This window comes from Mobula hypostoma, chromosome 1 (assembly GCF_963921235.1).
Source record: "Mobula hypostoma chromosome 1, sMobHyp1.1, whole genome shotgun sequence".
NCBI lineage: Eukaryota > Metazoa > Chordata > Chondrichthyes > Myliobatiformes > Myliobatidae > Mobula > Mobula hypostoma.
The window spans coordinates 3929542-3956436 of record NC_086097.1 but is presented as its reverse complement, the minus strand read 5'-3'; the positions used below and the strand labels follow the sequence as shown (position 1 = coordinate 3956436).

General features: G+C 43.0%; 1 protein-coding gene across 2 annotated transcripts; it reads right to left on the bottom strand.

Annotated features, from left to right (window-relative positions):
• Positions 1 to 2004: 2004 nt before the first annotated feature.
• LOC134344103 (ubiquitin thioesterase OTUB2-like) lies at positions 2005 to 23784 on the bottom strand. Of its 2 annotated transcripts, none has more exons than XM_063043370.1 (6): positions 23583 to 23784; positions 12591 to 12683; positions 11609 to 11727; positions 10070 to 10154; positions 6631 to 6840; positions 2005 to 2214 (listed from the first exon to the last, which is right to left on the bottom strand). In XM_063043370.1, the coding sequence occupies exons 1-6, from the start codon at positions 23592 to 23594 to the stop codon at positions 2005 to 2007; spliced, it is 729 nt and encodes a 242-aa protein (XP_062899440.1). In that variant the 5' UTR covers positions 23595 to 23784. The 2 variants fall into 2 exon arrangements, with proteins under 2 accessions (XP_062899440.1, XP_062899449.1); XM_063043379.1 differs by having other exon boundaries at positions 6631 to 6825; positions 23583 to 23782.
• Positions 23785 to 26895: the final 3111 nt, after the last annotated feature.

The window sequence follows — 26895 nt, the reverse complement described above, 5'->3', positions numbered from 1 at the left end:
TGTGAACAAGTATCTTGAAAGAAGTGCTGTTTAACCAACTGATACTACATAACATGTTGCCAATAGCTAGTTGTAACACATTCAGTGGCTGTACACCATTCATTGCATTTAATAAAAAAAAAATCAGAACTTGTGCAATACTGTCATCTTCAATATGAAGATTAGGACAACCTCTTCATATCCTCAATAAGAGGATGCACATTTTATTTATTTTATTTAGAGATACAGCGCAGAACAGGCTCTTCTGGCCCACTGCACCGCACCACCCAGAAATTCACTGATTTAACCCTAGCCTAATCACAGGACAATTTACAATGTACAATTAATCTACTAACCAGTATGTCTTTGGACTGTGGGAGGAAACACATGCACTCACGGAAAGGAACGTACAAACTTGCCTACAGAGGATGCTGGAATTGAACTCCAAATCGCGCTAATTGCTATGCTACCCTGGCACCCCAGTTTCTTAAAGCGTTTTAGAAAATTGTACTTCTTAGCGATTATTAAGAATGACTAACAGGTTTATACTATAGGAATAGTGCTCAATTAGATGGTATTTTCTTCAAGATGAAATGTTTTATATCTTGCAACCAGATCACTCTCGTAAACAAAAATACTAAAAGTCTAACAGAACAATGTAGATGCTATTAAAGTAGGTAGTTGACAAGAATTAGGTCATACTGCTCCTTATATAGACAGACTGGGAGGATGGTGCAAAGTAGCTACATACTTGTGCAATAGTTTGCTTGTAAACAATGATTCCTTAAGCCAGAGGTGGAAGAAGGGACAAGTTCCCACTACCTATTAAATGCTCCCGATGGCGTGAGTCTCAAATAACCTCTGACAACCAAGTCCAGCTCATGGCCTTCATGTGTGGCTTAGTTACCGAGTCCGGTAGAACCGTTTCTACTGACAGAAGGGACAAAGCCAGGTAACAGGCACCTTAAAACCAGTCGCTCCAAGCAGATAAGGCTCATCAGCTATGGTTGGAAAATGCTAATCTCAAACTTTCACTGTTTTGGGCTATACCTACCCATGGGGAAAGCTTCAGGGATAAACCTCAAGGAAAAACCGCACTGCAGTCCTGAAGGCAGTCCCTATGCTGAGTTCAGTACTGACTGGCAACTCCAGTAATGCTGCTGGTGCCAAATTCGGTCTCTGCCATTCCTTTGGATTCATCAGCTGCTTGGAGAGGGGGAGCCTGCTGTATGGGCAACAGCTTGCTCTCCATATTTTGTACTCCCTTAGCTTGCTTTTAACAGCTAGGTAGCAACATCCATGGCTGACCCCAGCAGAGGGCCTCTCTCAGCAATGATTTCATTTAAAATGACTTTGCACAATTTATATGTGCTACAAAGAATCAGTTTGCATATCAGTTTAGTCACTTTTAAATCAGAGCCTAATTTAAATTCTTTACATTTGCATTGATAGGATTACAATCAGAGTTAGCAGCAGAATGTGAAACTGAATTAATGACCAGTTTTATAAACTGGATTTACTGTGTAAAGTCCTCCAGCAGGTGGCATCAATGTTGTGCAAAGAAACAATGAATTGTCAACAGCATGGCTGCATACAACAAATTCACTGTGGAGTTTATAATTACAACTAAGTCCGAGCAGAAATGTTCTCTATTGATTTGAGGAGGCACAAGGGAGGAGTCTCAATCCACAAACCCTGCATAAACAAAAAAAAACAATTCAATCCTGTTCCTTTTAAAAAGAAAAAAGATGTTAGACTAATAGGTGAAGACTTTATAACTCAATTTAGAGCATGATTGAAAGTCTTTTTTGCAAGGGTGTATTAAATTAACATGACTGTACACTAATATCGAAGAAAAATATAAATGCACTCAGTGGTTGGGAATATACATTAATTTGGAATGTCAGAAATGGCAAAAGATTCTGCTCACATTGATTATTTTACTTACCCCACCCCCAAAGGAACACTCCCCAAACAATCATGGCCCACAGCATGAAGACTTATAACTGCAAGGTGAAATGAAGACTATTTGGTATTGCTTGCTTTGTAAAGTATATCATAATGTCCTGGTTTGTAAAGTAGGTAAACCAAAGGTTTAGATCCCTCTGGAAAGATGTGGTGGTTGACTTCCGAGTCTGTTTTGTCCATATATTCCACTTGGATTGATATATCCAGGGCTTGGGTCAGTGCAGTGATATGAATATGGTCACTTTCCACGGCCATTGGCTCCACTTCCTAAGGGAGAGAAACTAGGTATTACTATATATGTATAAAAACCAGCTCTATAAACAGCAAGGCCCCAGAAAAATGATCCCAGCCGGCAAACCAATTTATCAGAAATTATCCTATAATAGCAAACCTATTTTACATTAATGGATGTGCCAAAATAAATCACCTAAATATTTTTGAACAGAAATTTCAGTTTTAAATCTGAGATCTGTTTCAGAAGGATATGAGACTTTTACCAAAGCAAAAATAGGAAAAATAAATTCTATCAATATAGAAAACCACTAGTCAGTCTTTCTAAAGTAAAATAAAGTTATTTCTCAGGGATTCCTTCCTCAAACTATAATGAACTCCATACAGTGTTTTGATATACTTTGTGTACTCCAAAATGGGGTGGTGAGCATCTTAAATGTCCCTCAGGGAAGAACAATTAAGTGAAGATCAAAATTATGATTATGTCCTAAAAGGTATTTCATCTTTCAAGCTTTTTGGCCAGACAGTGGTGAATCTGGAATTCATTGCCACAGGCAGCTGTGGAGGCCAAGTCATTGGGTATATTTAAGGCAGAGGTTGATAGATTTTTGATTGGTCAGGGCATTAGGGGAAATGGGGAGAAGGCAGAAGATTGGGGCTGAGAGAAGAATGGATCAGCCTTGATGATATCCTGTCCAAGACATCCTGCAGTGGGAGGGAGAACAGCCAGAGGTCGTGGTACATATAGGTACCAGTGACATAGGTAGGAAAAGGGAAGAGGTCATGGAAAAAAAGAGTACCGGGAGTTAGGAAGGAAGTTGAGAAGCAGGACCGCAAAGGTAGTAATCTCGGGCTTACTGCCTGTGCCACGCGACAGTGAGTATAGGAATAGAATGAGGTGGAGGATAAATGCGTGGCTGAGGGATTGGAGCAGGGGGCAGGGATTCAGATTTCTGGATCATCGGGACCTCTTTCGGGGCAGGTGTGACCTGTACAAAAGGGACGGGTTGCACTTGAATCCCAGGGGTACCAATATCCTGGCGGGGAAGTTTGCTAAGGCTACTGGGGAGAGTTTAAACTGGAATTGTTAGGGGGTGGGAACTGTACTGAAGAGACTGGGGAAGAGGAGGTTGGCTCACAAATTGAAAAAGCTTGTAGACAGTGCGAGAGGGAGGATAGGCAGGTGATAGAGAAGGGACGTGCTCAGACTGAAGGTTTGAGACGTGTCTATTTTAACGCAAGGAGTGTTGTGAACAAAGCGGATGAGCTTATAGCGTGGATCAGTACTTGCAGCTATGATGTGGTGGCCATTACAGAGACTTGGATAGCTCAGGGACAGGAATGGTTACTTCAAGTGCCGGGTTTTAGATGTTTCAGAAAGGACAGGGAGGGAGGCAAAAGAGGTGGGGGCATAGCACTATTGATCAGAGATAGTGTCATGGCTGCAGAAAAGGTGGACGCCATGGAGGGATTGTCTACGGAGTCTCTGTGGGTGGAGGTTAGGGACAGGAAGGGGTCAATAACTTTACTGGGTGTTTTTTATAGGCCACCCAATAGTAACAGGGTTATCGAGGAGCAGATAGGGAAACAGATCCTGGAAAGGTGTAATAATAACAGAATGTCGTGATGGGAGATTTTAATTTCCCAAATATCAATTGGCATCTCCCTAGAGCAGGGGGATTAGATGGGGTGGACTTAGTTAGGTGTGTTCAGGAAGGTTTCTTGACACAATATGTAGATAAGCCTACAAGAAGAAGGGCTGTACTTGATTTGGTATTGGGAAATGAACCTAGTCAGGTGTCAGATCTCTCAGTGGGAGAGCACTTTGGAGATAGTGATCATAATTCTATCTCCTTTACAATAGCATTGGACAGAGATAGGAACAGACAAGTTAGAAAAGCGTTTAATTGGAGTAAGGGGAATTATGAGGCCATCAGACAGGAAATTGGAAGCTTAAATTGGAAACATTCTCGGGGAAAAGTATGGAAGAAATGTGGCAAATGTTCGGGAATATTTGTGTGGAGTTCTGCAGAGGTATGTTCCAATGAGACAGGGAAGTTATGGTAGGGTACAGGAACCGTGGTGTACAAAGACTGTAATAAATCGAGTCAAGAAGAAAAGAGAAGCTTACAAAAGGTTCACAGAGCTGGATAATGTTAGAGATAACCATATAAGCAGACCTAGAAGATTATAAGGCTAATAGGAAGGAGCTTAAGAAGGAAATTAGGAGAGCCAGAAGGGGCCATGAGAAGGCCTTGGCGGGCAGGATTAAGGAAAACCCCAAGGCATTCTACAAGTATGTGAAGAGCAAGAGGATAAGACATGAAAGAATAGGACCTATGGAAAAGTGTGTATGGAACCGGAGGAAACAGCAGAGGTACTTAATGAATACTTCAGTATTCACTATGGAAAAGGATCTTGGTGACTGTAGTGATGATTTGCAGCGGACTGAAAAGCTTGAGCATGTAGATATTAAGAAAGAGAATGTGCTGGAGCTTTTGGAAAGCATCAAGTTGGATAAGTCACCGGGACCAGATGAGATGTACCCCAGGCTACCGTGGGAGACGAGGGAGGAGGTTTCTGAGCCTCTGGCGATGATCTTTACGTCATCAATGGGGATGGGAGAGGTTCCGGAGGATTGGAGGGTTGCAGATGTTGTTCGTTTATTCAAGAAAGGGAGTAGAGATAGTCCAGGAAATTATAGACCAGTGAGTCTTACCTCAGTGGTTGGTAAGTTGATGGAGAAGACCCTGAAGAGGCAGGATTTATGAACATTTGGAGAGGTATAATATGATTAGGAATAGTCAGCATGGCTTTGTCAAGGGCAGGTCGTGCCTTACGAGCCTGATTGAATTTTTTGAGGATGTGACTAAACACATTGATGAAGGTAGAGCCGTAGATGTAGTGTATATGGATTTCAGCAAGACTGGGTGATTTTTAAAAATGACCTGGATGAGGAAGTGGAGGGTTGGGTTAGTAAATTTGCTGATGACACAAAGGTTGGGAGTGTTGTGGATAGTGTGGAGGGCTGTCAGAGGTTACAGCAGGACATTGATAGGATGCAAAACTGGGCTGAGAAGTGGCAGATAGTGTTCAACCCAGATAAGTGTGAAGTGGTTCATTTTGGTAGGTCAAATATGATGGCAGAATATAGTATTAATGGTAAGACTCTTGGCAGTATGGAGGATCAGAGGGATCTTGGGGTCCGAGTCCATAGGACACTCAAAGCAGCTGTGCAGGTTGACTCTCTGGTTAAGAAGGTGTACGGTGTATTGGCCTTCATCAATCGTGGAATTGAATTCAGGTGCCGAGAGGTAATGTTGCAGGTATATAGGACCCTGGTCAGACCCCACTTGGAGTACTGTGCTCAATTCTAGTCGCCTCACTACAGGAAGGATGTGGAAGCCATAGAAACGGTGCAGAGGAGACTTACAAGGATGTTGCCTGGATTGGGGAGCATGCCTTATGAGAACAGGTTGAGTGAACTTGGCCTTTTCTCCCTGGAGCAACAGAGGATGAGAGGTGACCTGATAGAGGTGTATAAGATGAGAGGCATTGATCATATGGATAGTCAGAGGCTTTTTCCCAGGGCTGAAATGCTTGCCACAAGAGGACACAGGTTTAAGGTGCTGGGGAGTAGGTACAGAGGAGATGTCGGGGTAAGTTTTTTTACTCAGAGAGTGGTGAGTGCATGGAATGGGCTGCCGGCAAAGGTGGTGGAGGCGGATACGATAGGGTCTTTTAAGAGACTTTTGGATAGGTACATGGAGCTTAGAAAAATAGAGGGCTATATGTAAGCCTAGTATTTTCTAAGGTAGGGACATGTTCAGCACAACTTTGTGGGCTGAAGGGCCTGTATTGTGCTGTCAGTTTTCTATGTTTTTCTATGAAATGGCAGGGCAGATTCAATGGGCCTAATGGCCTAATACTGCTCCTATATCTTATGGTCTTCAACCTAATGATGACTGCAACAACTGAATCAATGAATCAGACCACAGTCTAGTATCACAATGATGACATTAGTGGCATTGTAATGATAGGTCAGCTTACATTCAGGATCTTTTACTTAAAATACTACCAGACTCATTTAATGAGATGTTCCTCCAACCAATGATCTCACTTTAACGACTCTATCTTGTTATTTCATGCTCCTGTTATTTATTGCTATTTATTTATATATATATTTGCACAGTTTATTATCTTTGCTCTTTCATTGATCCTGTTTACAGTTACTGTTCTGTAGGTTTGCTGAGTATGCCTGCAGGAAAATGAATTTCAGGGTTGTATGTGGTGACATGCATGTACTCTGATAATACATTTTACTTCGTACTTTATCCATAATTAGCCATATTGTCTATTAATATTTACCAAAAAGAATTGTTTCCAAAATTTGAAGGTAGGCTCCATCATCAATAAATAAAGCCAGTCAACATAACCAATTCTAAAACTGACCTGAGCACAGAAGTCTTTAATACTTATGCCTCCCTCGAGGAAAAATTCAAAGAAGCTGGACTGCTTCTGCAAGTATGCGGATGTTAGTAGTCGAAGATATTGCACTAAATGATCTGAAGCACCACGATCATTGAAAACAGCAAGTAGCTTGGAGACCGAACCGTCCGTTTCTACCAGGTCAATCACATCCAGAAACTGGAACCAGAGAACCTAACAGTAACATCTGTATCAATCCACTTTTTATTTCAGAAAAAGGAAACGTCAGATTCCATTTACAACAATTGCCGTAGCTCATTTTGATCTTTACTCATCAAGGTATGTTAGATCAACACACATCAAAGTTGCTGGTGAACACAGCAGGCCAGGCAGCATCTCTAGGAAGAGGTACAATCGACGTTTCAGGCCGAGACCTTAGTCCTGACGAAGGGTCTCGGCCTGAAACGTCGACTGTACCTCTTCCTAGAGATGCTGCCTGGCCTGCTGCGTTCACCAGCAACTTTGATGTGTGTTGTTTGAATTTCCAGCATCTGCAGAATTCCTGTTGTTAAGGTATGTTAGATATTAGGATGGCACAGTAGCGTAGCGGTTTGCTTAATGCTTTACAGCCGTGGTGGTGACCCTGGTTCAATTGCAACCACTGTCCAGAATGAAGTAGCACGATAAAGAGTCCTTAAAGTGAGATCATTAGTTGGGGGAACATCTCAATAGATGAGTGTGGTAGTATTTTAAGTAAAAGTTTTTACATTCACCCATGACCATGTGGGTCTCCTCTGGGTGCTTCGGTTTTCTCCCATTTCCCTAAAGACATACGGGTTTGTAAGTTAGTCATGTGGGTGTAATTGGGTGACACAGGCTTGTTATGCTGAGAGGGTCACTAACTGCACTGTATCTTTAAATTGTCTAGGATTGCATACTATCAAAAGCACCAGAAAGAAAAGATTTCCATTGAGGGGGGCGGGGGGAAGCTGCAGATGCTGTAAATCCAAAACAAAAATGCAAAATGCTGGAAGTAAAGCAGCATCTGCAGGAAAGAAACTTTCCCTTTTAGGTCAAATGTTTCTTGATCAGAATTTGAAAAGCGAGATAAATATTATTCAAGTTGGACAGTGCGGTGGAGAAAATAGAAGCAATGTCTATTTTATTTTTCTGTTTAAAGATACAGTGCGGAATAAGCCCTTCCAGCCCAATGAGCCACACCATCCAGCCATCCACTGATTTAACCCTAGACTAATCACAGGACAATTTACAATGACCAATTAGCCTACCTACAGTTATGTCTTTAGACTGTGGTAGGAAACTGGAGCACCTGGAGGAAAGACATGTGCTCACAGGAAGGGACGTACCAATGCTCTTGTACAGAACACTGGAGTTGAGCTGTAATAGCGTCACGCTAACCGCTACACTTTGATCTGACCTTGAAAAGTGAGAGAAATGGTATTGTAAGTTGGAGAGTGTAGCGGAAAAAAAACATACCATCTATGATAAGTTTCAGATCATAATTTTCAAGGAAATAATTTAACAGAGTTGGAGAGGAAACTAAAACTGAGATAAGCTTACAGAAAAAGAAACTTAAATTCAGCATCAAATTCAATTTAACTGCTCTGATGTGAGATGAAGAACTGTTCCTTAAGCTGAGTTCAGGCATTTCAGGAGAATCATTGGAGGTACAGGACTGAAATCAGAGTAGGAGTAGGATGGAGAACTAAACTTGTGGACCGAATGAAAAACTTTCACCCAATCTTCATCTGAATTACTCAGAGTGGGATGTTACATTGAAGTTGGTGAGGCCAAATTTGGAGTATTGTGTACGGTTTTGGTCACATACCCAAGAAAAGATGTAAGATTGAAAGAGTGCAAAGAAAATTTACAAGGCTGTTGTTGGGACATGAGGACCTGGGCTATAGGGAAAGGGTGAAAGAGTTAGGACTTTATTCTCTAGAGCGTAGAAGAATGAGGGGAGATTTGATAGAGATATACAAAATTATGAGGGGTATAGAGTGAATGCAAGTAGGTTTTTTCCACTGAGGCAAGGGGAGAAAAAAAAACCAGAGGTCATGGGTTAAGGGTGAAAGATGAAATATTTAAGGAGAACATGAGGGGGAACTTCTTCACTCAGACGGTAGTGAGATAGTGGAACGAGCTGCTGGCGCAAGTGATGGATGCCGGTTTGATTTCAATATTTAACTTAAGTACATGGGTGGAGGGGTATGAAGGGCTATGGTCCAGGTGTACGATGATGGGATAAGGCAGATTAAAAGATCGGCAGAGACTAGAAAGGCCGAAGGGCCTATTTCTGTGCTGTAGTGTTCTGTGACTCTAGGACACCATATTGTGCGCACCCAGTATATTAAAGTGGTGGAAGTCCAAGTGAACCATTGCTTCTCCTGGAAGGAAATTTTGGGTCCCCGAATGCTTGGAAGGAGTGACAAAAAAGGACAGATGTTACATCTCCTACATAAAAAGAACGCGGACGGAGATGGAAGGTTGGACCAGTGAATCTCAAAGGGTCTATTCCCTCCACAATAACTGAAAGGGGAAGGGAAGAAAAGGCACAACTGGTGATAGAATCCTGCTGAAGGTGACAGAAATGACACTGAATGTAGAGGCTGGTGGGCTAGAAAATAAGCATACGAGGAACTCAGCAGGCCAGGCAGCATCCAAGGAGAAAGCGTACAGTCAACATTTCAGACCAAGACCCTTCATCAGTCCTTCAAACCAGATAGCAGCTAGCTCAATGCAAGTCTAGAATGGATACGAGGAGACGAGGAGGAATTTCTTCACATTTTTAAACATTTTTATTCATTTACAGGATGTGGGCATTGCCATCAAGTCAGCATTTATTGCCCATCCCTAGTTATCCTTGAGAAGCTGGCATTGAGCTGCGTTCTTGAACCGCTGCAGTCTCTGAGCTGTAGGTACACGCGCATGTGTGGTGAATCTGTGGAATTCATTGCCACAGGCGGCTATGGAGGCCAAGCCTTTATGTATATTTAAGGTAGAGGCTCATAGATTCTTGATTGGTCAGGGCATGAAGGGATACGGGGAGATTTGGGGCCAAGAGGGAAATAGATCAGCCATGCTGAAATGGAAGAACAGACTCGATGGGCCAAATGGCCTAATTCTGCTCGTATAGCTTATGGTCTTAAATGCACCCTGGTTCAGTAGAGGTTGGCAACCTGACTTGAACCCAACAGGACCTAATCATGTTCGATAAGCATCAAGAACGGTAACTGTATGCCCTTTTAGGTTCATTCTGGGTTGGCTTTAGATTTGCCTGGACAGATCATTTTTTAGCCAAGCAGACCTCCAGTTGAAATCACTACTGCAGATGATTACAGGGTCAAATCCCATTACATTATCAAATGTGACATTTTGAGTAGTTGAGACAGAAGACTAATAAAATCTTAAATTTACCACGTTTCAGAAATGAAATACTTACAGTGCTGAAAGAATTTTCAAATGTTTTTTCAGCAAATCCAGCAGCCAGAAGGTCTTCTCTACTCTGTATTAAATTTTGTCGAAGTCTGAATAAAAACAATTCATATTAGATAGGTTATGGTATTATTACATGAGCACCATACTTGGCAAAGCCAGGATTTTAACATCTGTTCACTAACAGCTCTGACTGGGTTGGGGTCTGGCCGGCCCATCCCATCAGTGCTGCCCTCCAGTGTTCGCTCAATGGAAGACAAGCCAGATTGCATTCGCCTGCAGCTGCACTGGCCGTAAGACCACAAGATATCGGAACAGAAATGGGCCACTTAGCCCATGTCAGATCTGCCATTCTATCATGGCTTATTTATTATCTATCTCAACCCCTTTCTCCTGCCTTCTCTCTGTACCCTTTGACACCCTGCCTAACTAAGAACCTATTGACCTCTGCTTTAAATATACTCAATGATGTGACCTCCACAGCCTCCCATGGCAACGAATACCACAGATTCACCACCCTCTGGCTAAAGAAGTTCCTTCTCATCTCCATTCACCAGCACAAAAAGAAAAACTGCTGTGCGCTTGTTCTGGCAGAAACATGGCTGCAGGACATCCCATACAAAATCAATCTACAGGCCATGCCACTCAGGGACTTGGGCTATATAATATTTGTTGTGACTATTGTTTTCTGCTATCATGCTTTGTACTCAAGCACTGATGGCAAAACAGCTATGACAAAAAAAGCACAAAGCCTTTGAGCCTTCCTCTCATCTCACATCCTTGGATATGTCTGTTTTAACTGCAATAAGAGTGAAAATCCTGCCCTTTAACAAAGATCAAAACAGCACCTAGCCTTAGCAATTAGACACCAGTAGAGGCCAAGTCATTGGGTACATTTAAAGTGGAGGTTAATAGGTTGCTGATCTATCTAACCAGCCAGCACAGTGGCGCATGTAGGCCTCACTTCAACATTTAAGAGAAGTTTGGATAGGTACATGGATGGTAGGGGTATGGAAGGCTATGTCCTAGTTGCAGGCCAATGGGAGTAAGCAGTTTAAAAGGTTCAGCACAGACTAGATGGGCAGAAGTGCCTGTTTCAGTGCTGTACTTTTTTATGACTCTATTAATCAGGGAGTCAAAGGTTATGGGGAGAAGGCATCAGAAAGGAGTTGAGGGGAAAATGGATCAGCCACAATGAAATAGCAGAGCAGTCTAAATGGGCTGAATTGCATAATTCTGCTCGCAGGCATTAACCTTATGTTCATATTTATATGTGCGTCAACCTTCTCATCAATAACTTTCACAAAGTTAGCATTGGTTAACGCCCAAGAAAAAGCCCGTGGAATGTGTGAGTTTCCTCCGCGTGCCCTGATTTCTTCCCACAGTCCAAAGACGTACTGAGTAGAAAGCTAATTGGTCATTGTAAACAGTCCTGTGATTAGGATAGGGTAAAATCAGGGATTGCTGGGTGGTATAGCTTAAATGGCTGGAAGGATCTGTTCCACGCTGTATCTCTGAATAAAAAATTTAAAATAAAACAACGAACTTTTTGATTCCCTTGTTGTTTCCAAGCATTGACTCCAGATAAGCAAAGCTGAGTGCCCGATAAAAGCAGTTTCCATCACCAAGTGTTCTTCTGAAGAAAGCATACTTTTTACTGATATCCTGAAGGAAAAAGAAAAAGATGACTACACATTTGCAGGCAGACATGAAAGGGATATACAGTGTATTATGGGCTTCCCATTCCCGTTCAACATGTCAATCCATGGTCTCCTCTTTGGCCATGATGAGGCCAATCTCATATTCTGTCTGTGTTGCCTTCAACCTGACGGCCTGAATATAGATTTCTCCTTCTGGTAATATTTTTCCCCTTCCTTTTCTTCTGTTCCCCACTCTGGCCTCTTGCCTCTGCTCCTCACCTATCACCTCCCTTGGGTCCCCTCCAGCCCACCTGGCTTCACCCATCACCTTCTAACTGCCCTCCTTCCCCTCCCCTCACCTTTTTATTCCCGAATCTTCCCCCCTCCTTTCCAGTCCTGAAGAAGAGTCTCAGCCCGAAACATCGATTGTTTATTCATTTCCATTGATACTGCCTGACCTGCCGAGTTCCTCCAGCATTTTGTGTGTGTTTCTAAACTATTCACTTAAAACTCTGGCAAAAATGCAAATCCAGGCAAAGTTTTTTTTTAAAAAAGATGTGACTGTATTCTCTGTCCCATGTGCATGCAATCCACAAGTTGCAGTAAATCTAGACTCTCCCGAAGATTACCATAGAGAGACATGTTCTGTTTGCATTATATACACATAACTTGTGCAAACATTTTTTCTCATTGTAGTTTAGTTTTTAATTATGTATTAAAATGTACTGCTGCCACAAAATAAGTTTCATGACATATTCCAGTGATATTAAACCCGATTCTGATTGACACAGATAGTGACTTACTGTACAATTTAATTCGTGTTACCATAGTACACATGATGAAAAACAGCAATACTTTCCTTCACATAATTTAAAAATAAAATCATACCTGTACTTTTTGTTGATAAATTCTGTCTTCAGGATGTTCATCTCCAAGAGCTTGTATTTCACTTCGATCAGAGACTATAGACACAGGTCCACACTATGTACATAAAACAGAAAAATAACACCCACCTCAATAGCAAATTCGGTACTGAAAGGATAAAAACATCTCAGCAAAATCCAAACTTACTGCTGATTTTTTTCACCATTTTGATCTCTCTGATTTTAATATGTTTACTTTATTAGCAATACGGCACGGAATAGGCCCTTCGAGCCCTGTCAGCCCAGCAACCCTACAAACGAGATGAACCCTGACAGGACAATTTACAATAACCAATTAACCTAACAAACATCTCTTTGGACTGTAGGAGGAAACTGGGGCACCTGGGGAGAACCCACATATTCTACTGGGACGACATACAAAGACTTCTTAAAGAAGGGTGCCAAAACTGAACTCTGAACTCTTGAGCTTTAATAGTGTCATGCTAACCTCTGCACCACAGGTTTTCGCACTACTTGTTTTTTAATGTATTTCTTCTTGTAACCTACAGTACGGGTTATCTATTGCACCGTATTGCTCTCAAAATAACAAATTTCACAGCATACAGCTGATTCTGATAATTCAACAAAAATATAACATACTATTGCTCACACGCACAAAATGCTGGAGGAACTCAGCAGGTCAGGCAGCATCCATGGAAGTGAATAAACAGTCGATGTTTCAGGCCGAGACCCTTCTTCAGGACTCCACAGGATGGGGGAAGACCCCAGAATAGGGTGGGGGGGGGAGGAAGGAGGGGAATGAAGAAAGAAGGTTGGAGCTGATGGGTAGAAATACTATTACTCTCCCTTCTTGCAGTGTCAATTGTTGAAAGTTTCAATGTCATGCCTGCCAAGTATGAAGCTTGTACAGGGTGAACAATTAAAAAAGTTTAAGTGTTTTGGGGGCCTGCGAGTTTTGTTTCTTTTCTTTTTCCTTCCAGTCAGGGATGGGGGGAGTTGATGCCTTTTCTTTCATCAACACCCATGGTCTTTCTGTATTTAATGGTTATCTGGATAAGACAAATATCAAAGTTGTATTATACATGCATACTTTGACAATAAAAACGCAAACACGAGGAAATCTGCAGATGCTGGAAATTCAAGCAACACACACAAAATGCTGGTGGAACACAGCAGGCCAGACAGCATCCACAGGAAGAAGCACAGTCGAAGTTTCGAGCCGAGACCCTTCGTCAGGACTAACTGAAAGAAGAGATGGTAAGAGATTTGAAAGTGGGAGGGGGAGGTCTGAAATGATAGGAGAAGACGGGAGGGGGAGGGATAGAGCTAAGAGCTGGACAGGTGATTGGCAAAAGGGATATGAGAGGATGATGGGACGGGAGGCCTAGAGAGAGAGAAAGGGGGAGGGGAGCCCAGAGGAAGATGGAGAGCAGGCAAGGAGTTATAGTGAGAGGGACAGAGAGAGAGGAAAAAAAGGAATAAGTAAATAAGGGATAGGGCAAGAAGGGGAAGAGGGGCATTAACGGAAGTTAGAGAAGTCAATGTTCATGCCACCAGGTTGGAGGCTACCGAGATGGAATATAAGGTGTTGTTCCTCCAACCTGCATGTGGCAGATAAACCAGAAAGGATGCCATCAAAAGTGTCCTTCGTTAAATGAGGAGGAGCTATATTTGCTTTGCTACATGTCGTTCTTCTTTAATAACTGAGGTTTTCTACTTCAGTTTCCAAAGCAAAGTGATACCAATAGCATTCAGGAAAATTTAATGTTCATTCTGGTCACATCAGACTGCACTACCCTTCTCTCAAAGGGTGCCCAATGGGTCATCCCATTGTCCAATACTTTCTAATTGGTTAATTCTTATCTATGGATTTGAAAGGAATCTCCTTATTTTGGGTGTATAATACCCAAACAAAAAGCAGCACTATCTTTAATCTTAGCTTTCTGTGTTCAACTTTCCTCTGTTCTATCAACTCTTAATAAAACAATCGTGAAGTAACAAGTTTTGTGCCTCTTTACTGACTTCCAAAAAAACACCCTTGGATTAAAAGGTTAAGAACCTTTTGGTAAAAGGCACCAAAACTTTTTAAAGATTTAATGAAGGCTCCTGTTCCTTCCACCTTTTCAATGGCCCTCTCCATGCACAAACACAAAACATACTCTGCATAAATAAAATTCTTAATTCAACTTTAAGTTTTCTATCAATATCATAAGTATTTCTTCTTAATTGCTCTAGGGTAGGACTATAATAATTTTACACACTTCAATTAAATCTCCACTCTGCTCCAAAGAAAACAATCACGATATCCAGTTTTTATCCCCACAAAGCTAAAATTAATCAGACCTGCAAGCATTTCCATAAATGTCCTTCATTCCATATCAATGCAATCATATCCTTCCAGGAATGCGGTGAAATATTGCTGTGGCTTTACAGTTCTAGTTCTCAGTTATTAAAACAAAGACCCTCTTATCCACACAAGCTACTTTAGCGTTATGCAGACACGAAATAGGGGCACCACGGCAGCGTAGCGGTTAGCACAACAATTGGGGCATTAGAGATCAGCTGTCTGTAAGGAGTTTGTACGTCTTTCCTGTGGAATGGATGGGTATCCTCCGGGTGCTCTGGTTTCCAAAGACATTCTGGATAGTAGGTTTATTAGTCATGGTAAATTGCCTTTGATTGGGTGGGGGGTGGGGGGGTGCAGCTTGTTGGGCCTGTTCCACGCTGTATCTCTAAGTAAAATTAATTAAAATTATTTAATGACACAAAGGAACAAATTCTCTAATGTTTCTTATTATCCTACAGGTGTTCCCTCACCTTATCTGGTGTCTTCAAATACAGCTTTCAGATCAGTACAGGGCCTTCAACCCACAATGTTCTGCTGACCTCTTAACCCATTCTAAGATCAATCCAACCCTTCCCTCCTACATAGACCTCCATTCTTCCATCATTCATGTACCTATCTAAGACAGGGCTTCCCAACTTTTTTATGCCACGAGCCAGCACCATTAAGCAAAGTGCCTGTGGATGCCAGGCTAGGTTCTCAGTTTCTTAAAAGTCCCTACCACTCAGAGCATTCCATGTACCCACCACTCTGTGTAAAGAATATCTCCCCTACATGTAGGGGCATGTTTGGCACAGCTTTGTGAGCCGAAGGGCCTGTATTGTGCTGTAGGTTTCCTCCCAATCACCTTAAAATTATGCCATTCAGTATCACCCCGGGCAAAGGTCTCTGGCCGTCCACTCTATCTATGACTCTGTCACCTTGTCCACCGCTAACAAGTGGCCTCTCATACTCCTTTGATCCAAAGAGAAAAGTTGTCTATTTAGATTTTCATTTATAGAGTAAATACTGAGGCAGGAATGGGGATTCATGGAGGCAGCACTGGTAGTCTTGGCTTCGGACTCTTCTAGCAGGTACAGGGTACTGCTAGCACAGCTAGATGAGCAAAGACTGCAAAGTGGGTGAGTAATTTCACCACTGGGCCATGATACTGGGACCATTGAAAATGAGGCAGTGAAAAGGCACGAAGGTAACAGTAGCTAAAGACCGGAAGATGATAGACATAGCAGCAGTGTGAGGCCTTTCTGCTCCACCATCCCATCATGCCTGATTTGTTTTCCCTCTCAACCCCACTGTGTCTGTGTAGCAGGAGGCAGGGATTCACATTCCTGGATAATTGGGACCTCTTCTGGAGCAGGTGGGACCTGTACAAAAGGGACAGCTTGCACTTGAATCCAAGGGGGACCAAAATTCTTGCGGGCAGGTTTACTACAGCTGTTGAGAGTGGTTTAAGCTAATATGGCAGGGAAATGGGAACCAGTATGATAGAGCTGAGGATGAGCCAGCAGGTTTACAAGTCGAGGATGAGTGTAACATGAATGTGAGGAAGGACAAGCCAATGATTGGGTACAAATGCAGACAGAGCAAAGTGTTAAATTGTACCACAGACGCAAAATTCAAAAGGGCAAAGAATACAGGACTGAAGGTGCTGTATTTAAATGCGCATAGCATTCAGAACAAGGTGGATGAACACTAAGCGCAATTAGTCGGTATGATGTTGTGGGTATCACTGAGTCGTGGCTGAAAGAAGGCCATAGTTGGGAACTTAACGTCAAAGGGCATACTTTGTATCGAAAGGACAGGCAGGTTATCCACTTTGGTGGCAAGAACAGGAAAACAGATTATTATCTGAATGGTGGCCGATTAAGAAAAGGGGAGGTGCAACGAGACCTGGGTGTCATTGTACACCAGTCATTGAAAGTGGGCATGCAGGTACAGCAGGCGGTGAAAAAGGCGAATGGTATGCTGGCATTCATAGCGAGAGGATTCGAGTACAGGAGCAGGGAGGTACTACTGCAGTTGTACAAGGCCTTGGTGAGACCACACCTGGAGTATTGTGTGCAGTTTTGGTCCCCTAATCTGAGGAAAGACATTCTTGCCATAGAGGGAGTACAAAGAAGGTTCACCAGATTGATTCCTGGGATGGCAGGACTTTCATATGATGAAAGACTGGATCGACTAGGCTTATACTCTCTGGAATTTAGAAGATTGAGGGGGGGGATCTGATTGAAACGTATAAAATTCTAAAAGGATTGGACAGGCTAGATGCAGGAAGATTGTTCCCGATGTTGGGGAAGTCCAGAACGAGGGGTCACAGTTTGAGGATAAAGGGGAAGCCTTTTAGGACCGAGATGAGGAAAACCTCTTCACACAGAGAGTGGTGAATCTGTGGAATTCTCTGCCACAGGAAACAGTTGAGGCCAGTTCATTGGCTATATTTAAGAGGGAGTTAGATATGGCCCTTGTGGCTAAAGGGATCAGGGGGGTATAGAGAGAAGGCAGGTACAGGGTTCTGAGTTGGATGATCAGCCATGATCATACTGAATGGCGGTGCAGGCTCGATGGGCCGAATGGCCTACTCTTACACCTATTTTCTATGTTTCTATGAAGGCATAGGCGGTAGTGTGGCTCTGTTGCTAAGAGATGGAATTACATCTTTAGAAAGAGGTGACATAGGGTCAGAAAATGTCGAATCTTTATGGGTAGAGTTAAGAAATTGCAAGGGTGAAAAAGCCATTATGGGAATCATATATAGGCCTCCAAACAGTAGCTAAGATGTGGGGTTGAGACCGCAAAGGGAGCTGGAAAAGATATGTATTAAGGGTAACAACACAATTGTAATTGGGGATTTCAGTATGCAAGGTGATTGGGAAAATCAGGTTGTTGTTAGATCGCAAGAGAGGGAATTGTTGAATGCCTATGAGATGGCTTTTTAGAGCAGCTTGTGCTTGAGCCTACTCAGGGAAAACTATCTTAGATTGGGTGTTGTTTCATTACCAGATCTTATTAGGGAGCTTAATGTAAAGGAACTCTCAGGAGACAGTGATCATAATATGATGGAGTTCATACTCTTCTCTAATATCCTCTTAATAATAAACACGAGAGATTCTGCAGATGTTGGAAATCCAAAGCAACACACACAAAATACTGAAGGCACTCAACAGGTCAGGATGTATCTATGGAAAGAAATAAACAGTCAATGTTTCAGTCTGAGATCCTTCATCAGGACCGGTAAGAGATCTCAGCCCAAAACATCAACAGTTTAATTCTTTCCATAGATGCTGCCTGACCTGCTGAATTCCCCCAGGTCTTTGGCAAGCAAACTATTACCCATGTAGCAGGCACCCCCTCCATGCAGCTGATGAATCCAAAGGAATGGCAGAGACCAATACTGTTTGGCACCAGTGGCAACACAGGAGTTGCCAGTCAGTGTTGAACTCAACGTAGAACTCCCTTAGGGACTCCAGCTCTGAATTTGTCCCTTGTGGTTTACAATCGAAGCATTCTCCATGAGTGGGATAGCCGTAAGGCAACACAGGTTTGAGATCAAAGTTTTCTTTCTAGATGAGCTGCCAACCATAGCTGACGAACCCCATCTGCCCGTAGCAACTAGTTTTAAGGCGCCAGTAACCCACCTTTGCCTTTTCTCCTTTCAGTAGAAACAGAGCATTTAATAGGTCGTGGGAGCTCATCCCCAGCAATGACAACCTTGAGAGATCAGTCGTTACACTTGCTATATTGCAAGTGTTTCCTTCCATTGATCGAGAATCAAGACCTGTTCACCATGTTCCAGATGTGTCACATCAGGGCTCTCTTTAACTGAAATTAGATAACCCTAGTCTGATGCTGGTGATCTCCCTGTTGAGGAGGGTTGGGTATGGGAGTATTGGAGAAGGTAGTTGCATTCCTAGAAAATGGTCCATGTACCAATATTCAATAAGGCGACGCTGCGTCATCTCAATGTGCATCAAGAAATGTGAGCTGAAGACAGCGTAAACTTTGTTAATTTATTTCCTAATTTTCATTTAAGTTTCATAAGAGAAGTTTTATTCTGTATCACAGGTGTTTTTTTTGGTAGTGACCTGTGATTTCTGTGAGGGTGAACTGCAGGAAAACAGCATCCATCATTCAATATTAAGAACACCCACCACTGAGGACCAGCACTCTTCTTGCTGCTGCCATCAGGACAGTGGTACAGGAGCCTCACAACTCACAACCAATGGGGATAACTTCACTCACCCCATCACTGAACTATTACCTCAACCTATGGACTCACTTCCAAAGAGTCTTCATCTCATGTTCTCTATTTATTGCTTGTTTATTATTCTTTCTTTCTTTTTATATCTGCACTGTTTGCTGTCATCTGCATTCTGGTTGAACACTAAAGTTTGGCGGTCTTTCATTGATTTCGTTATGGTTATTATTCTACAGATTTACTGAATATGCCCACAAGAAATTGAATCTCAGGTGACATAGTCGTGTGTTGATAATAAATTTACTTTGAAGTTTGCCATAATACAGGAGTCATCTGTATGGCAGTGTTCTCACAATAAATGCTGATATACCATTCTGTACATTGGTGAGATCCGACATAAATTGGGTCACAACCAATGGAAGAGTAGAACAAGTTAGGGTGCAAATCCCCATATTGCCATAAAGCTTGTGGCATGAACAATGTTAACTGGCGTACCTCTGAATGCATTTTGCATACGTTTTCAAAATTTAAAGTAAACTTATTATCAAAGTACTTACTTGTCACCATATGCAACCCTGAGATTCATTTTCCTGCGGGCATACTCAGCAAATCTATAGAATGGTAACTGTAAACAGGATCGACGAAAGGTCAACCAGAGTGCAGAAGACAACAAACTGTGCAAATGCATGTATAAATAAATAGTTATAAATAACAAGAGCATGAGATTACAAGATAAAGAGCCCTTAAAGTGAATCATTGGTTGTGGGAACATCTCAATGGATGGGCAAGTGAGTGTAGTTATGCCAAACACGAGAAAATCTGCAGATGCTGGAAATCCAAATAACACACACAGAATGCCGGAGGAACTCAGCAGGCCAGGCAGCATCTATGGAAAAGAGTAAACAGTCGATGTTTCGGGATGAGACCCTTCTTCGGGACTGAGAAGTCAGAGTACGAAGGTGGGGCAAGGGGAGGAAGAAGTACAAGGTGGTAGGTGAGAGGTGAAACCGGGAGAGGAAGAGAGGTGAAGTAAAGAGCTGGGAAGTTGATTGGTGGAAGAGACAAAGGGCTCAGAGATAGTGTTGATATCAGGCCCTTTCTTCAAGAGCCTGATGGGTAACTGTTCTTGAACCTGGTGGTGACAGTCCTGAGGCATGTACTCTCGCTCCTGAGGCAGCAGTGAAAGAAGAGTGGGGGGGAGGCATCTCTGATGATGGATGCTGCTTTTCTACGACAGTATTTCATGTAGATGTGCTTAATGGTTGGAAGGGGGTTGCCCCTGATATACTGGGCCAAATCCACTACTTTTTGTAGGATTTTCCTTTCAAAGACACTGGTGTTTCCATACCACAGAATCTGAACACAAAGCATTGAATAAAATTAATTTCCACCCTTTAGATTTTGACTTATTACTTATATTCCCTGGGCTTTATTACTTGCTGATGAAGAGTCAGCCCTCAGCCTGAAGCATCGACTGTTTATTCATTTCCATACATGCTGTCTGACCTGCTGGTTCCTCCCTCAGTTTGTGAGTGTTGCTCTGGATTTTCAGCATCTGCAGAATCTCCTGTTTCAATGTCCTGTTTTCTTATCACTCGCACCAAGTGTACTTTAACCTTCTATGACCTCATGTGCAAGGATATCCTTTGAACATGTGCTCGTGTGCAAGGATGTTCCTTTGAACATCAGCTCATTTCATTCTTTTGTCAAATAAAAAGAAATATTCCTCCCTTATATTTTTCCATCCAAAGTGGATAATCATATTTAAATTCCTGCTATGAATGCTACTTGCATTTGGGGAACGCATCATATTTCCTGCTAACTTAATTCTGAAAATATAACAAGATATAGTTTTCATGATGAAATGAGGTTAACTGAAGTGGCATAGAAACAAACATAATCCAAACTTTTAAAATGGAGGATTCACTGGTATTAATGTAAATGAACTGTGTAATGTGCAAACACACATTTACTTGTGACATTATTCCCGGTTCTGACTTTTAACTGGAGACATTCCAGAATCAGGCTTAATATCACTGGCATATGTCATGAAATTTGTTGTTTTAATGGCAGCAGTAATAATAGTTATAAATTACAATTATATATAAAATTTATGTTACATATACACATATATCATAAATTAAACACATAGTTCAAAAAGAGGTTCATTGTGCATTCAGAAATGTGATGGTGGAGGGGAAGAAGCTCTTCCTAAAACATTGAGTGTGTGTCTTTCAGGCTCCTGTACCTCCTCCTTGATGGTAGCAATGACAAGAGGGCATGTCCTGGGTGATGAGAGACCTCAATAATGGATGCTGCCTTTTTGAGGCATTGCTTTTTGAAGGTGCTGTGGAGGCTCGTACCCATGATGGAGCTGACTGAGTTTGCAGTATTTCCTGATCCTGTGCATTTGTTTGCATTGTCTATTCCTGACAGATTGTGGTCATTACAACCCATTTAAATATTCAGCACCATTGCTTATTCCTTTCTCTTTACCTTACCAGGACTTCCCCCTAGCTACTTAGTTCAAGGGGTTACAATGGGCCCTTGCTGAGGCCTAGGTCTGAAGTGAAACTTGTCAAATGAAACAGTTCACTTTTTCCCCACGAATTGAAACTGTTAGCAATAAGAGGGCATGTCCTGGACGGTGAGGGTCTTTAATGATAGAAGTCACCACCTTTTAAAGGTATCCTTGATGATGAAGAGGGCAAAGACATAGAAGCAGAATTAGGCCATTCAGCCCAGAGTCTGCTCCACCATTCCATCATGGCTGATCCTAGATCCCCCTCAATCCCATACACCCATTAGCCTATAGCCACACTACCGCCTATGGCTTCCAGCCTGTCCTTTTGAAACAAAGTAGATCCTTGGACGCTATTCCCAACTAAGACCTTCTTTCAGCCATGACTCAGTGATGCTCACTTCATTCTCATATTTTTTCTCTATTTCTCTCCACATCTCCTCTTTGAGAGTGGACATCTTCTCCCACACGCAACAACCTCCCGCTCAGTAAGACCAAGGAACTGACTGTGGACTTCAAGAAGGGGAAGTTGAGAGAACATGCAACAGTCCTCACCGAGGGATCAGCAGTGGAAAGGGGTGAGCAGCTTCAAGTCCCTGGGTGTCAACATCTGTGAGGCTCTATCCTGGGCCCAACATATCGATGCAGTTACAAAGGCGGCTATATTTCATTAGGAGTTTGAGAAGATTTGGTATTTCACTCAGGACTCTAGCAAATTTCTACAGATATACCGTAGAGAGCATTCTAACTGGCTGCATTACCACCTGGTACAGAGGAGGCACTACACAGGATCAGAAAAAGTTGCGTAAGTTGTAAAGTCAGCCAGCTCCATCGTGGACACTAGCCTCCCAGCATTGAGGAGGCTTTCAAAAAGTGATACCTCAAAAAGATGGTATCCATTATTAAGGATCCCATCACCCAGGACATGCCCTCTTCTCATTGCTACTATCAAGGATGTGGTACAGGAGCCTGAAGTCACAGGAACAGCTTCTTCCCCTCCACCAACAGATTTCTGAATGGACAATGAACCCATGTAGACTACCTCACTATTTTTTTTGTTTTCTGCTCTCTTTTTGCACGATGTATATATTCTTAATGTATTTTATTATTACGTAATGCATTTGTACTGCAGCTGTACAACAACACATCTCACAACATTTGCCAGTGATACTGAAACAACTGCAATACTATTTTGGGCTACCATCATTATTCGTGAACTGACAGTCTAATATTTCTTCCCTTGATACAGCAAAAAAAACCACTCCACCATGAAGACTTTCAGACACGCCCTAAACTTCCTGCAACACACACAAAAAATGCTGGTGAACGCAGCAGACCAGGCAGCATCTATAGGAAGAGGTACAATCGACGTTTTGGGCCGGGACCCTTCGTCAGGACACCCTAAACTTCCTGTTTGGAATGAAGGACTTGGATTATCATCCCTGGCAGCTGACTGAACATACAATACTTAAATTTGCCAATAAGCTACATTATGTCCGCTACACGTCAGCTGTGTGTAACAATGTCAATGATGCCTAACTCACTAATAACAACTTATTTATTGAGCACTTTTTGTACATACGATCAAAGTGCTTTACAATGGAATAAAGTGCAAACAGGAAAATAAAGGCAAAGAGATGTTAATTAAAAGCAAGGTTAAATAATTAGGCTTTGAGAGGGCGTTTAAAGGTATCAACTGAGTCTGCATCCCGTATAGTTTTAGATATTGAGTTGCACAGTTTAGGAACGTAGTTCAGAAAAGCTGACCTGCTAATTCTCTGCATTACATTCATTGGTGAATGAATGCTGGTGATTGCAATCATGCACTGGCACCGGCTCTCTGGATACAAACCCTCCCTGAACACCAGCAGCTATTGCCACTGTATTTCATTCCCCCAAGACACTGCATGGGGAGCAAAGACAAACTCTGACTTACTGCACCATCCATTGCGAGGCGCCCCCAGCCGGCCGGCTCCCAGTCTGGGCTGACAGGCGGCGCACACCCCGCCACTGACACATCGCCCGCCGCCCCGCCGCTCCGCCTCACGTGACACCCCCGCCGCCGCTCCGCACAGCCTCACGTGACACTCTCGCCCGCCGCTCCGCACAGCCTCACGTGACACTCCCGCCACCGCGGCCGGCGTCGCGTCGGAACAATGGGGCAAGCGGTGCCGTCACTCAAGCGTCAGGTGACCGTCCACCAGTCAATCAGGCGGAGCTGCTGGAGGTCCCGCCTCTTAACGTTTGGCCATTTGGCCCATCCAGTCTGTCCCACCAAAGGATCATGGAGGATCCATTTTCCCTGCCAACCCCAGTCTCCTCCCTTACTAGCAAGAACCTATCAGCCTCTGCTTCAAATAACTTAGACTCCACAGCCATCTGTGGCAATGAGATGCACCACCCTTTGGCAAAAGAAATTCCTCTTCATCTCCAACAAGAGAAAATCTGCAGATGCTGGAAATCCAGAGCAACACACACACAAAATGCTGGAGGAACTCAGCAGGCCAGGCAGCATCTATGGAAAATTTCTCAAACAGTATTAATATTGAATTGAATTGACTTTATTACCTACATCCTTCATATACATGAGGAGTAAAAATCTTCACATTATGTCTCCATCTAAATGTGCAATGTGCAATTTATAGTGATATATAATAAATACTATGTACAACAGGACAGTCAATATAACATAGAAATACAGTTGTAACAGCATGAATTAATCAGTCTGATGGCCTGGTGGAAGAAGCTGTCCTGGAGCCTGTTGGTCCTGGCTTTTGCGCTGAGGTACCGTTTCCAGGATGGTAGCAGCTGGAACAGTTTATGGCTGGGGTGACTTGGGTCCCCAATGATCCTTCAGGCCCTTTTTACACACCTGTGTCTGTAGATCTCCTGAATAGTGGGGAGTTCACATCTACAGATGCGCTGAGTTGTCTGCACCACTCTCTGCAGAGTCCTGCGATTGAGGGAAGTGCAGTTCCCATACCAGGCAGTGATGCAGCCAGTCAGGATGCTCTCAATTGTGCCCCTATAGACAGTTCTTAGGATTTGGGGTCCCATACCAAAGTTCTTCAACTGAGGTGAAAGAGGTGTTGTCGTGACTTTTTCACCACACAGCTGGTGTGTACAGACGACATGAGATCCTCAGTGATGTTTATGCAGAGGAATTTGAAGCTGTTCACCCACTCAACCCCAGATCTATTGATGGCAATAGGGGCTAGCCTGTCTCCATTCCTCCTGTAGTCCACAACTAGCTCCTTTGTTTTTGCAACATTGAGGGAGAGGTCGTTTTCTTGACACCACTGTGTCAGGGTGATGACTTCTCTGTAGGCTGCCTCATTATTATTTGAGATTAGGCCAATCAGTGTAACGTCTTCGGCAAATTTAATTCACAAATTGGAACTGTGGGTGATGACACAGTCATGGGTATACAGGGAGTAAAGGAGGGGGCTTCGTACACAGCCTTGAGAGGTTCCTGTATTGAGAGTCAGAGATGAGGCAGCCCACTCTTACCACCTGCTGGCGATCTGACAGGAAGTCCAGGATCCAGCTGCACAAGGCAGGGTGAAAGCCGAGGTCTCTAAGTTTCTTGTCAAACTTGGAGGGAATTGTGGTGTTGAATGCTGTCCAAGAACAGCATTCTCACATGAGCATCCTTCTTCTCCAGACATGTAAGGACGGTGTGTGGATCTGTGGCTATTGCATCATCTGTTGATCGGTTGTGTTGGGAGACAAATTGTAGTGTGGATGATAGCAAGCTGCAGATGTAATCTTTGACCAGCCTCTCAAAGCATTTGCTTATTATTGAGGTGAGAGTGACAGGACGCCAGTCGTTCAGACATGTTACCTTGGTCTTTTTAGATACAGGGACAAGTATGCACTACTTCATGCAAACCTGCACTATTGAAATTGAATACAATTAGGTATGTGCATGTGGAAAATCTAACTTCATGAAACACTTATTTCGCACCATCATTATACCTACATTTTGAGATCCAACCATCAGTACTGATCTTCATTAACTGTTCTTTTCAGACAATACATACAAAATGCCTGAGGAACTCAACTTCTGGTAATGCCTCCCCCCCCCCCATTCCCTTATCTCTCTCTCTCTCTCACCTTATCTCCTTGCCTGCCCATCACCTCCCTCTGGAGGTCCTCCCCTTTTCCTTCTTCCATGGCCTTCTGTCCTCTCCTATTAGATTCCCCCTTCTCCAGCCCTGTATTTCTTTCACTAATCAACTTCCCAACTCTTTACTTCACCCCTCCCGCTCCCTATTTCACTTATCACCTTGTGTTTCTTCTTCCCTTCTCTCACCTTCTAACTCTACTCCTCATATTTTACTCTCCAGTCCTGCTGAAGGGTCCTGGCCTAAAATGTTGACTGTACTCTTTTCCATAGATGCTGCCTGGTTTGTTGAGTTCCTCCAGCATTTTGTGCGAGTTCCTCCTCATCTCTCTTCAAAAGGGATGTCCCTCTATTCTGAGGTAGTGCTTTCTGGTCCTAGACTCACCCAGGACGAACGAGCAATGGGAACCAGAGTGGCAGAACAGTAAGTGGAGAGGTTGTGGAGACAGATGTTGGTAAGACCTCAGACAAAGTTAGGCCTGAAACGTCGAAGGGTCTCGGCCTGAAATGTCGACTGTACCTCTTCCTAGAGATGCTGCCTGGCCTGCTGCGTTCACCAGCAACTTTGATGTGCGTTGCTTGAACTTCCAGCATCTGCAGAATTCCTGCTGTTTAGGAATCAAAAGATTGAGCATGGTTCAACCAGCGTCCTGAGCTGCTTATATTTCAATGCAAGAAGTATTGCAGGAAAGGCAGATGATAGTGTTGAAGATGAGGTAGCTGGTTTACAAAAAGAGGCAATGTGTAGTGAGGAGAAGCTGTTGAAAGGGCAAAGGACCGCAAGTGTCCTTTATTTTAGGGAATCCTGGTTAACCCCTTCCATACCGGATGCAGCAATTCAGATCGACAGATTTACTATACACTGTCAGGATATATCTATAGAGTCTCTCAAAAGCAGAGGTGGAGGAGTTTGCCTCATGATCAACTCCTCTTGGTGCACGAATATATCAGTGCTGTCCCAATTCTGCTCACTAGACCTGGAATATCTAGCAGTTAAGTGCCATCCATTTTACCTACCATGGGAGATTTCTGTGATTATTTTGGAAGCGGTATACATTCCACCTCAGGCCAAAGTCAATCAGGCTTTAGATGATCTGAGCAATGGGATCAACATGCACGAAAC

Excerpts from the sequence above, each read along its gene's own strand:
- LOC134344103 (XM_063043370.1), bottom strand. Across the intron at positions 6,841-10,069 it reads TTGAAAATTCTTTCAGCACT|GTTCTCTGGTTCCAGTTTCT; the intron begins GTAAGTATTTCA and ends TGTTACTGTTAG. Across the intron at positions 2,215-6,630 it reads TTAAAGACTTCTGTGCTCAG|GAAGTGGAGCCAATGGCCGT; the intron begins GTCAGTTTTAGA and ends TCTCTCCCTTAG.